This window comes from Rhinopithecus bieti, unplaced genomic scaffold (assembly GCF_001698545.2).
Source record: "Rhinopithecus bieti isolate Rb0 unplaced genomic scaffold, ASM169854v2 scaffold_1853, whole genome shotgun sequence".
Classification (NCBI taxonomy): domain Eukaryota; kingdom Metazoa; phylum Chordata; class Mammalia; order Primates; family Cercopithecidae; genus Rhinopithecus; species Rhinopithecus bieti.
This window is the reverse complement of record NW_016804151.1, coordinates 3,568,648-3,589,833: the sequence shown is the minus strand read 5'-3', so window position 1 is coordinate 3,589,833 and position 21,186 is coordinate 3,568,648. Positions and strand designations below refer to the sequence as shown.

The following is a 21,186-nucleotide window of genomic DNA, read 5'->3' as shown; positions in this document are numbered from 1 at the left end:
ATTCAGAGACTCACATTCTAGATATTCTGATTTAGGGGAACTAAGGTAGTTGCTGAAAATCTGTAACTTTAATATGTACTACCAGTGAATCTGATGTAAACTGTCCACAGTTTATACTTCCGAGAAATGTTGGATTAGTGGCTTAAAGGATTAATTCACATCAGAGAAAATACCTGATTTAATAGAAAGTAGTGACCTTGTTACCAGAAAGATACAGGCAATAATATGAAACTTTCTGATATTTGACAACCAAAATAATTTCCCTTATCAGCAATATATTCATATACAATGATATATAAGCACAAAGATTTAAACCTATTATCTGGGACTACAAATCAAAGCAACACTTAACCCTTAGCAATTGATGACAGACAAAACACAGTAACAGCTGCATTTTTCTATTACTAGATAAAAAGACATGAACATAAATATACATAAGCACATACTTACCACAAATATAAACATTCTGTTCTTAACTTTTGTATAAAACATTCTGCTAATGGCATCTAGAAATTCAGAGGGGGAAAAAACATAAACCCTCAGAAATATTCAAGCAAAACTCTGAAATGATTACCAGTATAATCTACTCAAAAGCAAAACATTTCCCTCATTTTTAGTATAACACTTATCTGCAAAGCCAACAGAGTCTGCCCCCAAATATTTACTGAACATCTACCATGTATGGCATCCTGCACTAGGTGGTAGAAACAGTGGGGAATGTGACAAAGTCCCTGCCCCGTGGAACTTACTGTTCTAAGCAGAAGAAACTGGAATGATTTTACAGAGAGACAGACAGACAGAGAGACAGAGACAGAGACAGAGACAGAGAGAGAGAGAGGTAGAGGTAGATATAGATGTAATGTCTATGATTTCTTCTCTGGGTTTAAAATTTTTTGTCTTTAGGGATATTATGCTCAACACTAGTTTAAGAAATTAACTACTATTTGAAATTCACTGTTTCATATTACACAAAAATATCTGCCCACGGTGTCATGTGAAATGCTTAATTTTACCTCATCAATAACATTTAAATTTGAAGTGGAAAATAACTATAATTTATACTACAATACCAGCACAATCACAAAAACAAGGTAGAATGTGAATCCATTATTGAACAATGATCAGGATGAATTCTTATAATACAGAAGAATTGTTTAATATGAAATCAGCCTATTTGTATACACGTTTTGCAAGCAAAACTCTCTTCTAGTATTTCAGTATAAGCCATAACAATCCCTCCGTTATAAACTAGAGCACTAGGGCATCTCTTACATGTGGAATAATTCTGAAATCTCTATTTGTTTATCCTAATTCACATATATCATATTTGTGTAACCATTAGACTATACAATATAAAAGAAACTTTTAAAATACAAAGTGTTATAAAGAAGTAAATAAAGTAAATAAATAAGTAAACAAAAGCAACAATTTATCTTAAATCTCAATCAAAATATTACAGATACAGCAATAATAAAATTAATTCTTTATAATATAATCCCACATATATAATTGCTATGTGGCCAGGAAACAAAACTCATAATCAGGAAGGTTTCTTCCAACCTTAAGATTTCATGATTTTATAATATTTCTAAAATGCTAACATTTTCCTACTGAGGGAAATTTGCTGAGTTTACTCATGGATCCTCATCAATTCTCTGACTCTAGAAGTATCTTCTAGAGTCAAAAGAAAAAAATCCTTTATTAGCTTCTCTTTATTAGTTTCAGTTTAATACATCTCAGTATAATGTTAACTGCCAAATGGTAGGGGAGGTAGCATATATTAGGTAGAAAAGACATGGTTTGGTGTCAGACAAAACTGGATGCAAATTCTATAGATTCTGCCACTTAGTAAAAGTGTGATAACCAAGATATTTAAATACTGATGCTCAATTTTCTCACCTATGAAAAGGAGTTGCTAAAAGGATTAAACATATTATATAATATGAATATATAATATATATTTACAGTACTTGTCACACAGTAGCTTTGTTATTTACTATTTATTAGTGATTACTTTTACATTTATTTAGTAGAAATGTTATTTCTCTTCCCTGGTATAGATAATTTTACTCTTTGTCTAACAAAGACCTGAGAATCATGGCTAACTGAAATACCCAGGCAATTCTCAACTTTATTTTCAGCCTCTCATGCCCATGTCTTATTTTAACTAGGCTCAAACAAAGAAATATCAAAGAAGCTACTAGAAGATCTGGTAGTATTATTAATCTTTGAGAAATTGTAGACCCCTGAAAAGATGATAAATGACTAGAGAGAAGACAAATTTTAAGCTTTCAATAAGAACATATGGATTTCAGAGATGGTAACATTGATGCTTCATCCAGTAAAACTCTAGACAGATGGCATATAAGACTTAAAAAATAAAGATGTTTTTACTGTGTCTATCCCTAAGAATAAATAGCAAAAAAACTAGCTGTGTATATATTTGTGTGTGTGCACATGCATTTAAAGAGTTTTTAGATCTAGAAAGTCCAAAATAGACTATATTTAATTTCTGTGGACCAGGAACAACAATGACTACAGCTGGTATTGCTGACATTTATTGGACTTTTCTATATGCCAGACACTGACGGGCAATTTATATATCATTATTTCACAAACCCCTATAAAGCCAATACAATTACTAGGAAACCAATGGTCAGAGATGTTAGGTAACATGCCCAGTATTACACAAGTAACAAGTGACAGAATAAAAAATTTCAATTTGACTCTAGAGAGCAGGCTAAACCATTATGCTTCTCTCTCTCTCTCTCTCTCTCTCTCTTTCTTTTTTTTTTTTTTTTTGAGACAAAGTCTCACTCCCTCACCCAGGCTAAAGTGCAGTGGTGCGATCTTGGCTCACTGCAGCCTCTGCCTTCCAAGTTAAAGCAATTCTCCTACCTCAGCCTCCTGAGTAGCTGGGATTACAAGCGTGGGCCACCACACCTGGCTAGTTTTTGTATTTTTAGTAGAGATGGGGTTTCACCATGTTGCCCAGGCTGGTCTCAAACTCCTGACCTCAAGTGATCCACCCGCCTCGGCCTCCCAAAGTGCTGGGATTACAGGCGTGAGCCACCATGCCCAGCCTATGCTTCAGTCCCTTTAGCAAACATTTCATAAAATATTTTAAACAAAAGGGAAAAAATGGGAACTAGGTATTAACATGTTTAGGTAGAGTTTGAGGTAGACATATGGCCTTACTCAAAATGTGCTAATTAAATAAAGAAAAATCAATTTAGAAGAAAGCTTTTTACTAAGTTCTGCCTAGGCACTCTTCTGTTTATATCATTTTGCTACCTTTAAAGACAACAAAGAATGTAAGCTTCCCAAATCTACTAAAAACATTAGAAAAGATCACATTAAAGTAAAAGGAAGTGCTGAGTAAGTAAGGAATGACTGCAAAGCCCTGCAACTATGTTCAATAAACTGATTTTCCAAGTTCCAAACAGGTGAGATCCAGACCTAAAAAAGTTCACTACAAAGCTAGGGTGACCTGTTGTTGAAACAGCTGCACTAAGGGAAGTGGGGAGATGCACTAAGGGAAGCACATTGTCCAAATATGGCAACTACTCATCCCACTGTAAGAAGAGCACACTGACAAAGAGAATACTGCGTCTAACAATAACTGCAAAAGGTCTACATTTTTGTGTCTCCTTCTTTAATAGTTCCCTCACTGATGTAGTTCAGACAGCTTCATTCATCTTCCACGTAACTAAGAAGCTCCATACTTTCCTATGTACATAGAGGACATTAGCAGATCAGAAGTCTTTCATCATAAGAATGTTAAAAGTGCTAAGTTCATTCATGTTGTGGTGGAAGGCAACCAAAATGATGAGATATTTGTAAATCAAGGTTCATGGACAAGCTGCCTCCCATCTCTATTACCTCTCTATCCTAATATCCTGTTCTATTCTTTTCATGGCATTAATCATAATCTGAAATTATCTTATTTTTTTTTACTTGCTGACATCTTAATCTAGAATACTTTTTATCTCTATTTGGATGTAAGCTCTATGAGAAGAGTTTATCATTCCTGTTCACCATATTCCAAATACCTAAACAGTGACTTGCACATAAAACATGCTCTACAGGCTGGGCATGGTGGCTCATGCCTGTAATTCCAGCACTTTGGGAGGCCAAGGCAGGCGAATCGCCTGAGGTGAGGAGTTCGAGACCAGTCTGGCCAACATGTTGAAACCCAGAACCTACTAAAAGTACAAAAAGTAGCCAGGCATGGTGGCGTACACTTGTATTCCCAGCTACCCTGGAGGCTGAGGCAGGAGAATTGCTCAAACCCGGGAGGCAGAGGTCACAGTGAGCTGAGATCGCGCCATTGCAGTCCAGCCTGGGTGACAGAGCCAGACTCCGCCTCAAAAAAAAAAATGCTCAATAAATATTTGCTGAATGAATGAATTAGCAATGTGTTAAAGAAATAAAGATGCTTAAACTGAGAAGAGAAGGCAGATATAACAGTAGCTTTCATATGCCATAAGAGCTACATCATAAAGGGAGACTTATTTCTGTGTTTCCACAGAGATATGGTGGACATTTGATCCTATGTCAATAGCATCAAAAGGAAGATTTTGGGCTCATAATTAAGAAGTATCTTCTAAGTCACAGAACTTTATAATAATTGAAGAGGCTACCTTGATAGTTATGAAAGGAATTTTAGCCATGGTAGGAGGCTGTATTCCATAAGTTATCAGTTAACCAAAAGTTCCTATGATTCAAAGTACATAGAGAATATAATAAAACTACACATAAAGATTAAAAAAAATAAGGTAATCTTTCTATGGAAGAAGGGAAAAAAGTGATCTGGTTACCCAGAGAAGGTATCTTAAAAGACAGTGAAGAACGAAGTGTACAAACTAGATTCTAAATGAAATAGTGATTAAGGTAGAAGAAAAAATCTGGATAGTCTTTTTTTTCAATTAACATTTATTAAACAGACAGGGCTATGAAGTGGAAATATAAGAAGGCAGTGGTACCAATGACATTAACAATAACAGCAACAACAAAAAGAGATGAGCAGTACAAGGAACAAGAAACGGTAATAATGATTTTCCTTTGAAATTGTTCAGGTTTCAATTTTTATGAAAAATCCAGAATAAGAAGGCTCATTGAAGGCAGCATAGTACATGTTCCTGAAAAAAAGGTACAAGGCCAGATTTGGAGAGTTCTATTTTGGAATACTTGGCAAAAGGATGATAGTTTAATCCCAGAGAGTAGATGGGCTTTCTGTGAAAGTAATTAAAGAGAACAATTAATTAAGGATGGGGAGAGCATCACAAAATTATAACTCTGTAAGGATTATTTTGAAAAGTCATCCATTCATTCATTTGTCCTTGGGCAGAACTACATGAAACCCCAAAGGTTATTATCTTTCATTTTACAAAACTCCACTAAAAGGCATTCTTGAAAACCTTTCTGCAAAATATGTCCCAAATGCTAAAGGTATCTATATTAAAATCTTCCTGTATTTTAAGTGTAGTTATGGAATACAAATGGTAACATTTCTCATAGTAAATGCTATCAAATAATCACACATCAAATTATACTTTGGTTGCTTAACGGGTCAATGGAAGGACTTAAAAAAATTTATAATCCAATATGTAGTATAAGCTTAGGAAATAAATAATTCTCATCTGACAAATCCAAATATCTGGATTATATCAAATTAGATGTTATAAAATAAGCACTAACAATATATAAGTGTTCCCTTTTCTCTGCAACCTCACCAACATCTGTTATTATTACTATTTTTTTTATTTTTTAGTAACAGACACTCTGACTGGTGTGAGATGGTATCTCATTGTGGTTTTGATTTGCATTTCTCTAATGATAACTGATGTTGAGTATTTTTTCATATCTTTGCTGGCCACACATATGGCTTCTTTTGAGAAGCATCTGTTCACGTTCTCAGATGTAGGTAGAGGCCATTATTCTAAGCAAATTAACTCAGGAGCAGAAAACCAAACATCACATGCTTTCACTTACAACAGAGAACTAAACATAGGTACACATAAATATAAAGATTGGAACAACAGACACTGGGGACCACTAGAGGGAGGAGGGAAGGGGGGGAGGGTTGAAAAACTACCTATTGGGTACTATGCTCACTACCTGGGTGATGGAATCATTCCTACCTCAAAGCTCAGTGTCTTGAAATTTCCCCAAGTAATAAACTTGCACATGTAGCCCCTTAACCTACAATAAAAGTTGAAAAAAAAAAAGTATATCACATTTGCAGAAGTCAAAAGTTTAATGACTGTATTAGAAATGGAACAAAGGTTTCAGAAATGCTGGAAAAAGTGAGCCAACTCTAACAAGATGAAGTTGAAGGGAAATAACAATGTAAAATTAGTTTTAAAAAACAAAAACCATTGTACGTATATGGAGAAGGAATATAAATTAAGCAGGTGTAAAGCAGACATATGGATTTATTGAAAATAAACTCAATAAATTAAAGGACAAAATGTAACTACCAAAAATATGTAACTTATTTCTGGCCTGAGTAAATCGCAGAATAGTTATATAAACCAAGGGAAAACGATAGTCTCACTCTGATCTGTTACTAGTCCCATCACACACGTAACATTTTATTCAGCTCTGAGCACCATTAAAAGAAGTATTATCAGAGCATATTCAGGGAAAAGTTGGTGATGAGTTTCAAAACCATATTTTACGAGAATGGTTCAAGACCAGGAAAAGCCTGGACAGAAACAACGGTTCTACTAAGGTATATAGAAGGTTCTTGGGTAAAACAAAAATTCTCATTCTTCCTATATAATCACAATGGGAAAAGCCAAAAATACATTCATTTCAGCTGAATATAAATAAACATTATGGAAAAAGCCTGAGCTACTCCAAAGTGCATTCACCCCCCTTTAAGACACATATTCAAGAACAGCCTATAAGTTCACTGAATGTCAATTTTGGAAGGAAAAATTCAATTAAAGTGGGAAGTTATATTAAAAGATAGGTATATTAAATCATCATTCAACTCTCCTAAAATATTCTTTTCCATAACTTCCCCAGTCGGTAACAGCAAAGCACTGGGGAAAAGAATCTTGAAGTAATCTTCAGTCCAACCACATCAAGTGAGTCGGAGATGAAAGAACTACTGGAAGAGACCCAAGAAATACTGTTAACCCTAACAAATTCAATTCGGCTCAAGAAATAGATGACTTACTATATACAGAGCACTCTGTAGTCAGCTCAATAAATAATTCAGTAGCCACTATATACAAAGCACTCTGAGGAGCCAGAGAGATGTAAAAGACATAATGAAGAGAAACAGTATGGACCTGCAAGCATGCTTGCTTGTTAGACAACCACACCAGGTGTGACTTTTCTAATGTGAAAGCTGATTTGCTTACCATGGCTCTACCACTATATGGGAATACATACTATTCCCATGGTTCTGCAGGTTAGGGAAATCCTAAGTATCAATACCAGGCCTGGGGTCAGCGCTTAACTACTGAAATCTTCATGTTCACAAACTCTCCAAGGACACTGGCCTCAAAATTTTCTGCTTAGGAAAATATCCTCCCCTACCTTGAAAGGCCGGTAGAGATATCACTGCAACAAAGGCAGAAGAATAGAAAAAAATTTTGAAGCCTTTCTCAAACCCATTATCTACATGGCTGTGTGGCACACACAAGATACAACGAAACAGATAATGCTGAAGATAGCAGTAATAATAGGAGAACAGCACTGACAGAATTCAGTGTTCTTAAAATAATGCATGGCCTTAAACAACAAAGCAGCAGCAGCACGAAGTAAATGGTGAGATAACAATAGTGAGAAGATTATCTGAGCTTAAAGACTTCTGGAATACATAATTTGAGACAATTTGGTTTAAAAGAGGCTCAGCAGATCCATCCTAGTTCATCCATCCGTCGATCCATCCATCCATCTACCTACCTACCCACCTACCTACCTACCTATATGTTTTAGTGTAGGGAAGAAAAAAAAATTGCAAAGAAGTAAACAAATTCCCTATGGGGCTGGGAAGAAATAAGTAAAAAATCAAATTCCTTTAATTTATTTATTAATGTAGAATTGCTGCTAGCAATTTTGCAATGAATCATCATAGTTTGACACATTATTAGTGTGAAGATAAACTGGATCACTCCTTTGGGAAACCAATTTGGCAATATATATAAATAATCGTAAAATACCTTCATACTGTTTGCTTCAGTATTTCTCCCTTAAAAGTTGTAAGAAAATAATACTAAATGTGGAAAGGCCTAATTTATAAAAATGTTCATAAACAATATGCAATAATATGGAAAAATGTTATAAATTGTTCTAAAAAAGTTATAAATACCCACATTTAAAAATCCTTTAGAAAAAGCTCTAATCCGGCCGGGCGCGGTGGCTCAAGCCTGTAATCCCAGCACTTTGGGAGGCCAAGACGGGCGGATCACGAGGTCTGGAGATCGAGACCATCCTGACTAACACAGTGAAACCCCGTCTCTACTAAAAAATACAAAAAACTAGCCGGGCGAGGTGGTGGGCGCCTGTAGTCCCAGCTACTCGGGAGGCTGAGGCAGGAGAATGGCGTAAACTCGGGAGGCGGAGCGTGCAGTGAGCTGAGATCCGGACACAGCAGTCCAGCCTGGGAGACACAGCGAGAACTCCGTCTCCAAAAAAAAAAAAAAAAAAAAAAAAAAAAAAAAGAGGAGACATCAGCGAGACTCCGTCTCCAAAAAAAAAAAAAGAAAAAGCTCTAATCCATAGGGGGGAAATGGAAGAAAAGAAAACCAAAATCAACTGTCATTATCATCACACCTAATTATATCTGGGTAAGAGAACTATGTGTAATTTAGTCTCTTTTTATCATTTTAAACATTCCCTAAATTTCCTTTATGAGCAAATATTTCTTTGACAATTAAAATAAAATAACTAAAATGAATGAGGAGGAATAAAAGGAAGTTAATTATGTGGAAGGGATGAGAATTAGAAACATTTGAGATAACTTAATAGTGATTTGCTATAACTCATCCTTTTACAACATTGTCAGAAATTAAAAGGTGCCAATTATGGAAGGGCAAGCTGGTGGGTACATTAAAAAGTGGAAACAATACTTTGTCACTCAAATTATCTCTATAAGAAATCCCTGAGGTCTTAAGACCCTTCAGTCCATTGATTGTTCTAAAAAAGGCAGAAGGACCTAATGATTCTCTGAATTCTTTCTCTCAAAATTAAACTAATGGAAACCTGACCATTTACAATCTTTTAATACACAATTTTACATAAAATTATTCTATTCATTTGTTTGGGAAAACATACAATAAACATTATTAAGGTATTCACTCTGACTATATGGGTTATAGTGATGGCTCTACTATCTCAATGACTTTAAACAGTACTGAAAGCATAAAAGCATATACAGTCAGTCCTCCATATTCATAGGTTCAACTAACCACTGCTTGAAAATATTCAGGGGAAAAAAAATGCATGGTGGCATCTGTGTTCAACATATACAGACTTGTATATGTACTTGAAATGTATTTGTACATTTCTTGTCACTATTCCCTAAACAATACAACGAATTACACTGCATTTACATTGTATTAGATATTATAAGTAATTCAGAGATAATTTAAAGTGTACGGGAGGGTGTGTGTAGGTTATAGTATACGATTTCACAAAAGGGACTTGAGCATCTGTGGATTTTGGTATCCTTGGGATGTCCTGGAACCAATCCCACACAGACAATGACAGACAACTGTTTAAGTGTCTCCTTTATTCAAACAGATGTAGTGAACTGTATTTTCAAGAAAAACATCAAGATCGTTTATTCATTTTCTTACTGATTTACTAAACTTGAAGAAAACCAAAACTTCCCAATGGATTATTAATAGTTTAAAACAATAGTACTGCCAAGGCAAATATTATTAAATAATGTATCAAATACCTGTGATTAACTGAAACATCAAGATTTTTAAAACGGCTTAATTTTGTGTAAATATAAATTGTGGCTCATTTAAAATTGCTTTGTATTTTCATTCATTAGTTGACAATGACAAAAAACATAAAACTCCTAGCACTGCTATACATCTTAGCCAAGTGTAGGACTATATCGATTTATCTTCTAACTTATATATTATCAAGAGCTTATTAAAAATGTCACACATTGGTGCTGAATTATAAATTCTCTTAAGTCGTATATGTTTTAGAGTTGCATGTAAATTTGGCTCTTATACAGCTAGATCTTCTGTTTTGTAGTTTTTTGTTTTACTGCCTATCAGAGTACTACAAAAAAGGCATGCTTACTTATAAGTAAATTAACTCTTTTAGACTATGAGATTATCATTTATTGATGAGAAGTTTAACAAATGCTTCTGAAGTTTGAAGACTACATCCAATGTTAATAATTACTGACTCCATGCTTAAAGGTAAAATATGATTATGCTTTATTAGTAGTTAAGAAACTAGACACTAAGTTTGATATGCAAAGAACTTTACCTGAGACTAATTATATAATAGTAAGAACTAATTAGAAAAAGTAGATCTGTGTTTCATTTACAGACAGGTATACAATTGACAAACCACTGGAATCATAGAGGAGGAATCAATATCTAGGTTTTTACTCATATGCTAGAAATTTTCCTGATGCCTGACTGAATCAGGTTGAAATCACTCCTTCGTATGAGATCCTTTAGCAAACATAAAAGCACAACATTCTATTGCGAATAGCATACAAAAGGCATTATAATGTCTCATACCAGGGGGTCAGCAAATTTTTTTCTATAAAGGGCCAGACAGTAAATATTTAGGCTTTGTAGGACATAACATCTCCATCACAACTACTCTCTACCATTGTAGCACAAAAGCACCCATGGGTAATATATAAATGAATGAGTGCTGCTATGGTCCAGTAAAATTGTATCTACAACAGTCAGTGGACTATAATTTGTCAACTCCTATCTTGCCCTATAGTTATCCATATAAAGTCCATATAGCCCCTTGCAGTCTAAGTGCTCTTGGAGAACTGAAAATCTGTTTTACTTAGAAATTTCCTTATCTTACATAGCATTAAGAATAGTCCCTGGCACACAGTAACAACCTGATAAATACTTAAATGAAAGAATGAGTGATTCTATTATTCAAAAAATATTAGGCCTACATCATATGATTAACTTGACTGACAGAGAAGCTAAAACCTGCCTGTCATAATAGCCTGCATATAGTGACATACACTTGTAATCACAAGACAAATATTAGGAAAACAACTCTAGAAAAAGTGGTCTAAGAAGATGCCTGAAGCCAGGCATGGTGGCTCACACCCGTAGTCCCATCACTTGAAGACCAGGGCAGCTGAATCACTTGAGTTCAGGAGTTTGAGATCAGCCTGGCCAACACGGTGAAACCCAGTCTCTACTACAAATACAAAAATCAGCGGGGTGTGGTGGTGCACACCTGTAGTCCCAGCTACTGGGGAGGCTGAGGCAGGAGAATCACTTGAACCCGGGAGGCAGACACTGCAGTGAGCCAAGATCACTCCACTGCCTGGCTGACACTGGTGATCACTCTCTAGTCTGGGTGACAAAGCAAGACTCCATCTCAAAAAAAAAAAAAAGATGATGCCTGAGTTGGTATAACATGTCCTATGTGCAATTCCTCAAGCTACTTCTACCCATGTTAATATTCCTGTCCTAATCTCACAGCTTATAATTTATACCTAAAGTGATGATTTTACTCTAATCAGATATAATCCACATAAAGGATATTTTCTTTTTCTTACACTGCATTCCAAAGTTATGGTGTATTTCTCCCCACAACACTTTTGTACTAATCTGAACACTGAACATTTCCTCTCCTTTCACTTTAGTAATTTCTCAAATATCCTGTGGTATCCTTTAGAACTATAACATCCAAACACATGGCTAAATACTGAAGCCAATTCATATTGTAAAATGCATTAATCCCTCTAATGCTACAATGTATTGCATAGTTCCTATGACTTTTCTGCAATCTCTCCCTCAAATTCTAGAAATTAATCTTCCTGCTTATTGGATTCACACAATTCAATGAGTTACTCTTAAGAATCCAAAACTACTATAGAACCACAATGTATGCCCTTAACATAGCATAATCGATAAATATTTACTGACCTAATTTGTTGATTTGAAATGCAAAAATATCTGGTTAATTCAGATTAAAATCCAAATTTGGACTTTGCAATGATTCATCCTGCAAACTCTTTAAATAAGTAGCATAAATTAAGTAGTTATAAAATTGTTATGGAAATTTTACATATTTAAGAAAATAAACTTTTCAAATAACTCAATGGAACTCATTTTTATTCAACTGATACACACACTAGAAACTACTTAAAGATTTCCTCTAAGGACATTTACAAGGCAATCATGTGTTTGCCTAATTTGAGTCCCTTTAATTTTTCTGAAACTACATTTATTTCATTGAAATAAAACTGAATTATTTATTTAAAAGGTTTTATTTAATATATCACTAATTCAAACTAATCACTGATTCCATGACTGATATGTTAGATCACAAACATACAAAAGCACTATAGCCTGAAACATCAAAATCTTTTCCATCATAATGCTTGAGAAAAATCCAACCTATAGTGACTCAACAACATTGCAAATCTATTACAAAAAAAATTCAAAACATAAAGTACATGACTATGAAATTAGTACTTTCCAAAAGTAAGTACATTAATATAATGTGATTTTGATGTCTTCATCTTTTATTATTATACTTTAAGTTCTAGGGTACATGATGTCTTCATCTTTAAGGTTATAGTTTTTAGAATACACAGCAAACACTGTTCAATTTATTCTACATATCTCAATATATTCAGTAGATGACTGCTGTGTTTTCAAAAGGAGAAGTAAATTTTTTGTTACCCTCTATAGATAAAAAACTGTTTTAAGAAATATTAAAACACCAATCAAGGCTGATAATACATCGCATCAAAATTTCTATGATATCAAAATCACATCTCCAACATAAAGTTAATTTTAAAATAATTTTTCCTGCGTCACGAATTAAAAGAAAAAATTTCACATAGAATTTCTTCTATATCAAATAAGTAAGTCTTCATTTTCTTTTCAAGAAAGAAAGATCAGGTCACTCTATTACCAGTCATCTATAAATACATTATTCAAGAACTTTATCACAGGCAACATTATTGTCACACAAAACATGTGGTCAGTAGTATCTTTGTCAAACGACATGATCTTGTTAGGGTCACTTAAAATCTTATGTCAGATTTCTATATGTGAAATGAGATAGTGTTTACTCACAGAAGCTTTTAGACTAGACCTCGTTTATAATGTCAAGAGCATTATATATTTTCAAAAACATTATAAGCATTTCCAAATTTCAACTTGCAGTGTTTTCCAATAATTTCTTACCAATTTAGCATTCTTAATTATATAATTCCTGAAAAGTAAATGAATAATTGTGAAGAGTTTATTTGTATAAAAATGTGCCATCCACTAATAATTATATTAAACTTCAAACTCTATTAATAACATAAGTAAACATCTTAAAGCTATACTTTACAGAGTATGTACATAAACATTCTTTGTGTCATGTATAATCTCAGACAAAATTACTGCACATATCTTGCTACAATCCACATTTTATTCAAAAATAAATTACAAAATTTTAAAGAACAGGTCGTACAACTCTGTACCTTGTTTGTGCCTTGCAATTAAAATAATTACATTTATAATATATATTTTGCCATATTTTAACTGGCATCAACCTTATTTACAATTGCTTAAGTAGAAAATAAAATAAAACTGGGGTCAAATGTTTAAGTCAATGATAGGTATTTCTTTTGTATAAAGTATCATTTTGGAAGTTTGCAAATTTTACAAATTATTTTCATTTCATGAATTCTATTATTATGTACTATTTATCACTTTAAACCTTAGAATTTTAGAATCTCAAAAACTAATTTGGCTCCATTTACCATAATGAAGGTGGTGATATGTGCCTTTCGTGTTAAATATTTATCAGATATAACAGACTCCTGCTAAATTTACTAGTTATTTTCTTCACCTTTGTAGAAAGTCATACATAAAAGCAGAAAAAAGTTACCCTTAAAAATTATAAATATGTTCTTTGGAGAATTCTGCCTATGTAGGAAATGCAGGTAACGTACCAGCTAGAGCCTATTTCCTAATGCAGGGCCATCTTTTTGTTGTTTAAAGATGGAAAAATGCAGAAAGGTGCCATCAATGATGCATTTAAAAATCCTACTGTGGGCCTAGCGCAGTCGCTCATGCCTGCAATCCCAGCACTTTGGGAGGCCGAGGCGGGCAGATCACGAGGTCAGGAGATCGAGACCATCCTGGCTAACAAGGTGGAACTCCATTTCTACTAAAAATACAAAAAATTAGCTGGGAATGGTGGTGGGCGCCTGTAGTCCCAGCTACTCGGGAGACTGAGGCAGGAGAATGGCATGAACCCGGGAGGCAGAGCTCATAGGGAACAGAGATAGTGCCACTGCACTCCAGCCTGGGAAACAGAGTGAGAATCTTGTCTCAAAAAAAAAAAAAAGAAAATCCTACAGTGATTGAGAACCATTTCAGATTCATCAAGTAACACCTCAAACTGTTTACATTAAAACAAAAATAAGTCAAGAACATCTCATATTGCAAGAAGAAAGTTGTCAAGTTTATTGGAAAAACCTACCTGAAATAACAAATATTACAGAACTCAGAAAAACTATATAGCCTATCTTTATAAGACAATATTGAGACATTATTGGATAGTGTTATTTGTAGGATCAACATAAGCTGTTTCATGAAATGTTAAAATATTTTTAAAATATTCAGCATTCTTCTTCTTTTTTTCCCCCCTCCGAGAAGGAATCTCACTCTGTCGCCAGGCTGGAGTGCAGTGGTGCGATCTCAGTTCACTGCAACCTCCACCTCCTGCGTTCAAGTGATTCTCCTGGCTCAACCTCCCAAGTATCTGGGACTACAGGTGCGCGTCACCACACCCAACTAATTTTTGTATTTTTAGCAGGGGCGGGATTTCACCATTTTGGCAGGGATGGTTTCAATCTCCTGACCTCGTGATCCGCCCACCTCAGCCTCCCAAAGTGCTGGGATTACAGGCGTGAGCCACCACGTCCAGCTTTCAGCATTCTTTTAAACCAAATATTAATTATCCGGATTATAAAAGAAATTTTACCAATGCTCATTGTAAAAATTAAAACAAAATAGTCATGAAGGAAAAACTTAATTACATCATGTTAATATTTTAAAAAACGCTTTTACTACTAAAAAAAGTTATCAATATTTTAAAATACAGAGCAAGACTAACACTGAATCAAACTTCCATTTATGAGAAATCATAAAATGGGAACTGTTTTTTCTATTCTAGCCATTTTGTTTTCCTCAATATCTATATATTTGGTTATAGGATGTACCACTTTCTACATATCCCTCTTAATCTAAAATAAAGTTAAGTTCTGCTCAAGGAAAAGAGCATCTTTTGGAACCTACACATCAGAGTATAGCACTGACTCAGTAACACATACATGCTCCTATGCACCAAAATGGCCCTACCTGCACATACATGATACTATCCATGCTCAGAATGTTACACCAGCAGATTTCTCACATCTAAATCTTTTTTATCTACTTATTATATAATTGTATCTTTTTCACATCTAATGATTACCTTCTAGGGTGGGGAGGAAAAGAGGAAAGGTCCTTTAAGGCAACTTCATTTATCTTTAAATTCACATAATTTATGGTATCTATGGAGCAAATCAGCTTATTAATCATTGTTTCTCCCAAGAAATAGATACATGACAAAATACTTCAAATCCCATTTTAATAAATGAGGAAAATTAAAGTGCAAAGACAAATGACAAGACATCCCTGGATAATCCTTCCTATTATTACTTCCCTAATGAGAATAAAATGTTTAAGTGTATTTAGTGTAATAAAGTAAGAGGTAGGTTAACCTCTGAATCATGCCTGACTGTCTCATCTCAACATCCGCTTGCTGGATATCTTTTATCTCAAACGATGTGTTCATGAATAACCATTCCTGGGAAATGAGCTTTCAGAAATACACTTGAAATATCTGAGTTTAACCCAAAATTTGAGTTTAAATTGATTTACAAAAAGAAATGCTATCTTAGAAAACCCTAACGCTCAATGGATTATTTCTGTTTGAATTCGGATTAGTGACCTTTAAGTTGTGATGTTAATAAATATGGCACCCACAAAGATAATAAAACAGCAGCTACAGGCCAGGCACAGTGGCTCACGCCTGTAATCCCAGCACTTTGGGAGGCCGAGGTGGGCGGATCACGAGCTCAGGAAATCAAGACCATCCTGGCTAACACGGTGAAACTCCGTCTCTACTAAAAATACAAAAAATTAGCCGGGTGTGGTGGCGGGTGCCTGTAGTCCCAGCTACTCAAGAGGCTGAGGCAGGAGAATGGCATGAACCCGGGAGGCAGAGCTTGCAGTGAGCTGAGATCGCACCACTGCCCTCCAGCCTGGGCAACAGAGCAAGACTCCGCCTCAAACAAACAAACAAACAAACAAAAACAGCAGCTACCATATTCTGAACATTTTTTTTGTGCCAGGTGCTGTTCTGGGCACACATACTACAAATTTCCATTTAATTCTCAAATTCAGCTGAACAGGGAGCTACAAGTCTCTGACTTAATATTTTTTAATCAATGCCAAAACTAAGGTTTTAGAGCATTTGGTATCTTACCTAAGGCCAAGCAGTTTATGAGGGCCTGGATCTCAGCCCAAGTTTCATATACTAATAGTGTAAATTATTAAGCTTTCCAACACTCTATAACTCTAGAAACAGCTATGCAAATAATAGAACCCTTAGGAAAGAGAGTACAGAATGCATTATTTTTGGGCTGTCTTTTACAACCAAGCCAGATAATTACCACAAAATACAATATAATAATGAGAAAAATGGTTATGCTTCCTATTCTTAAAACACATTACCTAAAAGAGAGGTTTCAAAATAAGTATTATCTTATTATATAAACACATTAAATATGACAAAAGGAAGTTAAGTGGTTTGCCCTAGAGTTGTATATAAAAACTATAGTAAATTTAAAACTAAACTTAGAACTTGCCTCATTCAGCCTCTTTCAGCCTATGATAAAGCTTTTCTTTTCTACTCTTCCTCTTCAAAACAATTCAATTTCAAAAGAAATTGATAGAGATTTCAAAAGTTATTCAAGGGAAATAACAAAAGTAAATGAAAGTAATATTAAGAATTTCAGTTTGATTACAGACTAAACTGGTAAGTTTGAGCTTATCAGATTGCTGTTTTAATAAAAGAAACTTGTAAGATCAAAGAAAAAGATCACAAGACAAGAAAAGAACTCAAGCAAAAGACTTATGATGAGAAAAAAAGAAATAAAACTCAGAGAAATATTGTAGGGAAAAGGTATAGACAGAGGTACAAAAATTTAAAGGCTTTTGAAATGAAAGCAGTGTAGCCTACTGGTGAAGTAGGCAGGCTTTGGCCCAGGCCTACTGGATGGGCGGGAACCTCTGCCATTGACTAGTTAACTGATGAATAATCATTTTTCTTTCATTTCCTTATCTTTGGAGTGGGAATAATAACTATTATCTCAAAAGGCTGTAGTGAGGATTAAATGTATAACACATGTAAAACTGAACAGTGAGCCTGGCACATAATAAGGATAAAATGCAGTAAACATGGCCTCAGGCTTTCTGTACATAGAATCCACTGGGTCTTTTCTAACTATATTTATTCCTTAAAGAAATTAAGATACGATTACCAAATAATATGTACAATTTTGAAGATCTTATATGTGATATCTGAAATGTCAGTAGTACTATATTTCCTTGAACTTTATGTTTTCCTTGAACTGGTCTGAATTTAAAAGGCACATTTAAACCAAGATGCCACTGGCAAACAGGGGACAAGAATAAATATAAACCCAAGCTACAGAAGTACAAAACAATTATTTTTTGATTCCCAAAAAAGTAAACTCTTGTCCTAAGTGTTTTATTAAACTGAAGCAAAGTCTGATTTTGATATATAGAATATTGTTTTATTCTTTATTTTAAATTTTCTTACATGTTTAAAATATACAGGGGTTCAGAACAACCTCAATAAAATGACAACATTTCTACTAAAAGACCTTTGAAGCCAAACCACCAGGGTGCAAACATGGTTGGCTTCTAATTTGAAGAGTCATAGGCACATTTTATTAAATGCATTTCATAAAACAAAGAAATCAAAATGCTGAGAAGAAAATACTCAGTAGTTTGATATAAATTTTAAAATATCTTTCAGGCAAGAAACTTATGGTAAAAAAGTAATATTTAGATGTTTTACTGCTCATACCTGCTTCACTAATTCCCCAAAATGCTACTTTGCTACATCTAAACCCCTGACAATTTATTACACAATCCCATGTAGCACGCAAAAAAATAAGTTAATCTCTGCATTTGAAAACAGATCATTACAAAAGAAAATACTGTCAGCTCTTACCTGTATTTGATAATTAAGTATATTATATTCTCAGCAGCACTAAAAATGCAGCTTTGTCTAATATAAATATCTAAATAACAGTTACACAAAAGTATTCTTCTCTTAAAATAAGTTTTGTATATACTTTTCCAATGTTGACAACTTAAACAACATTGATCTATATATTTTGCTAAGAAAACATTAGGCACAGATAATATAATTTACATTTTCTTTGCTGTAAAAAATATAATATGTGCAAATGCAAATCACACAAATGACTGACTAGTGGACACAACAGTAAGCTATCGTAGACCTAACACAAAAAAGATTCATGTTTTATTTTATTTACTAACTTTTTAAAAGGGCATTCTAAGTACCCTTAAGAGTAATGCCTCACTGCTAGGTGAGTATCCTGCATCTGCATTAGAATTACTAGTGGGTTTTCTTAAAGAAAAACAAAGCTTTACTATAGCAAAAAAAGACATCACTTTTAAGCAGATGAACTAATTTAAAAGGAACCAGATAAAATGTTTCAAAAGCCATTAAATATATTTAATAAGCTACCAGATTGCTTTGCTGGAAGAAATACATTATTTAACATTATGGATGCTTTATACAGTAGATTCTTTCAATAGCTAAGACACTTCTAAAGTAAGGTAGCAATGGATGCAGATCAAGAAAAGAGACAAAAGAAAAAAAAAACAGGAGACTGTTAGGAAAAGGGGAAAAGCAAATGTCATTTCACCCAGAAGAAACAAAATACTGTTTCTGTTTGTTTGTAGCAGAAAAATTGTGCTGCAGAGAAGATTATAAAAACACAAGCAAAGGGGTTGTTTGGCAAGTAATAAAATGCAATGCTTACTGTGCATCCTCCATGAAGAGATCACTTATGGATTGTAGATTAGTGTGATTAAAGGTACACTTTGATGCAAAAGATTATACTTTGCCACATATATAATATGTAGCATTTTTCTATAAAGGGCAATTTATGTAAGTAATAACCTCCACAAAGAGTGAGAGAAACAGACAAAGTGAGAAAGACAGAGGCACGGTACAGTCAGACAGAAAGACAGAAACGCCAAGCCAAGGAGCTTGCTCATGTCCTGCAGAAGATTTGAGATATTATTTTCATCTCAGTGCTTAATTTTCCTATTACTGCACACAAATACTCACATGCTGTAATTATTTCATGAGATAACCCTCTATACATCCTTCCCTTTAGTTTCTTCCATGAAAAAGAAAAAAAAAGAGAAACCGTTAGTCTCATACTTCATTTTATAGTCAACTATTCAAGTAAATATTTCTCTGATGGCAAATTTCCAGATGAATCTAGAATATGATCCAAAACCACTGTCAGATTACATTTGATTTACTATGTAGCTCTCTTCAAATGGAGCAAGAATTAGCCCGTTTCCTAGGTTTGGGGTCTTGTGCTTCCTGATCCTTCACACACATACAGGATGTGCACATTGTCTCAGACAGTCTTCGGAGGCCTAGCCGGAAAACGCTGTTGGAGAGGCTGTATATTACACAGTTACAAAAACTATTACTTATTGCAAGCCAGGTTGTTAAGAAGGACAGAGTTGGATTGTCCAAGACCCGGGAGCTTTCTAGAAGAAAGTAAATTATATAGGGAAGCCACAGCATATAAAATACACTGGTTATCCTAAACAAAACCATGGCGTAGCGACGGTCAGGGCTGTGTCCAGTCTCTCTGGAAGAATCTACCTCATGGCTAGGGAATCGGGCTCTTCGGTCATTTATCTCTTTGGTGTGCTGCCGGCAAATTTTGAAAATGTGGAAGTAAGTGAAGCAGACAACAAAGGCAGCAGGAGCATAAAGTAAACAAACAATAAAGCCAGTAAAATAGGCACTGGTGAGCCAAGAGGTGGCACACCATTCAAAAATGTCACCGTGGTAACCAGGTTTCCCCCAGCCAAAAAAGGAAGGCAAGAAAATTAGGCAGGAGTAGATCCAGATCAAAATAATGCAAATTCTCAGGCGACATGGGGTGACCAGTTGATTGTAGGAAAGAGGCTTGGTTATTGCAAGATAACGATCCACACTGATGCAAGCAAGACATGCCATAGAAACACTTTTTAGAACTGAGATGATATATCCAAAAACCTGGCAAGTCAATGACTCGTGGACACCTGTGGAGTAGTGGAGAAGTGAGAGAGTAGGAACCAAGCAGCTAACTCCAACGAAAAGATCAGCATATGCCATCGTCTGAATGAAATAGCTGGTAGTATAATGATGTAACAGTGGAGCACAATGAAAGACAAAGATAACTGTTAGATTCCCAGCAATGATCAGAAATGTCAGCAACACAATAACCACTGTCTCGAAGATGCAGACATCCACCACACTGTAGTGGCCAAATCCAAGTGGGCAGGAGTGATGCTCGGACACATTTACAATGCCACTGCTCATGTTCAGGATCCTCCATTCAGTCCACCTGGATTCATTCATGGCTTGGAAATTTAAAGATACCTGCAGACTTGGCCACCGCAAGCAGGTGCCCTGTCCAGCATCTGTTAAACACTGCACACGAGTGTTTCAGAACCTGCTTCAGTAGACAATGTCAGTGCTTCTGTCACAGCTGAGAGTCCCAGAGAGTGCTCAAGTCTCTTCATCAGCCTCAGTTCAGCAGTGACACACCTCAGCTTTCGGGCGGGGGGTGGGGGTGGGGGG

At 34.9% G+C, this 21,186-nt stretch overlaps 2 protein-coding genes across 3 annotated transcripts in view; both read right to left on the bottom strand.

Moving 5' to 3' along the window:
* The window catches only part of RABGAP1L (RAB GTPase activating protein 1 like), an 808,808-nt gene that overhangs the window by 496,610 nt on the left and 291,012 nt on the right, over positions 1-21,186 (bottom strand). The window lies entirely within an intron of this gene.
* GPR52 (G protein-coupled receptor 52) lies at positions 462-20,995 on the bottom strand. Its single transcript, XM_017866958.1, has 2 exons — positions 19,666-20,995; positions 462-506 (listed from the first exon to the last, which is right to left on the bottom strand). The coding sequence occupies exon 1, from the start codon at positions 20,962-20,964 to the stop codon at positions 19,879-19,881; it is 1,086 nt and encodes a 361-aa protein (XP_017722447.1). The 5' UTR covers positions 20,965-20,995; the 3' UTR covers positions 462-506; positions 19,666-19,878.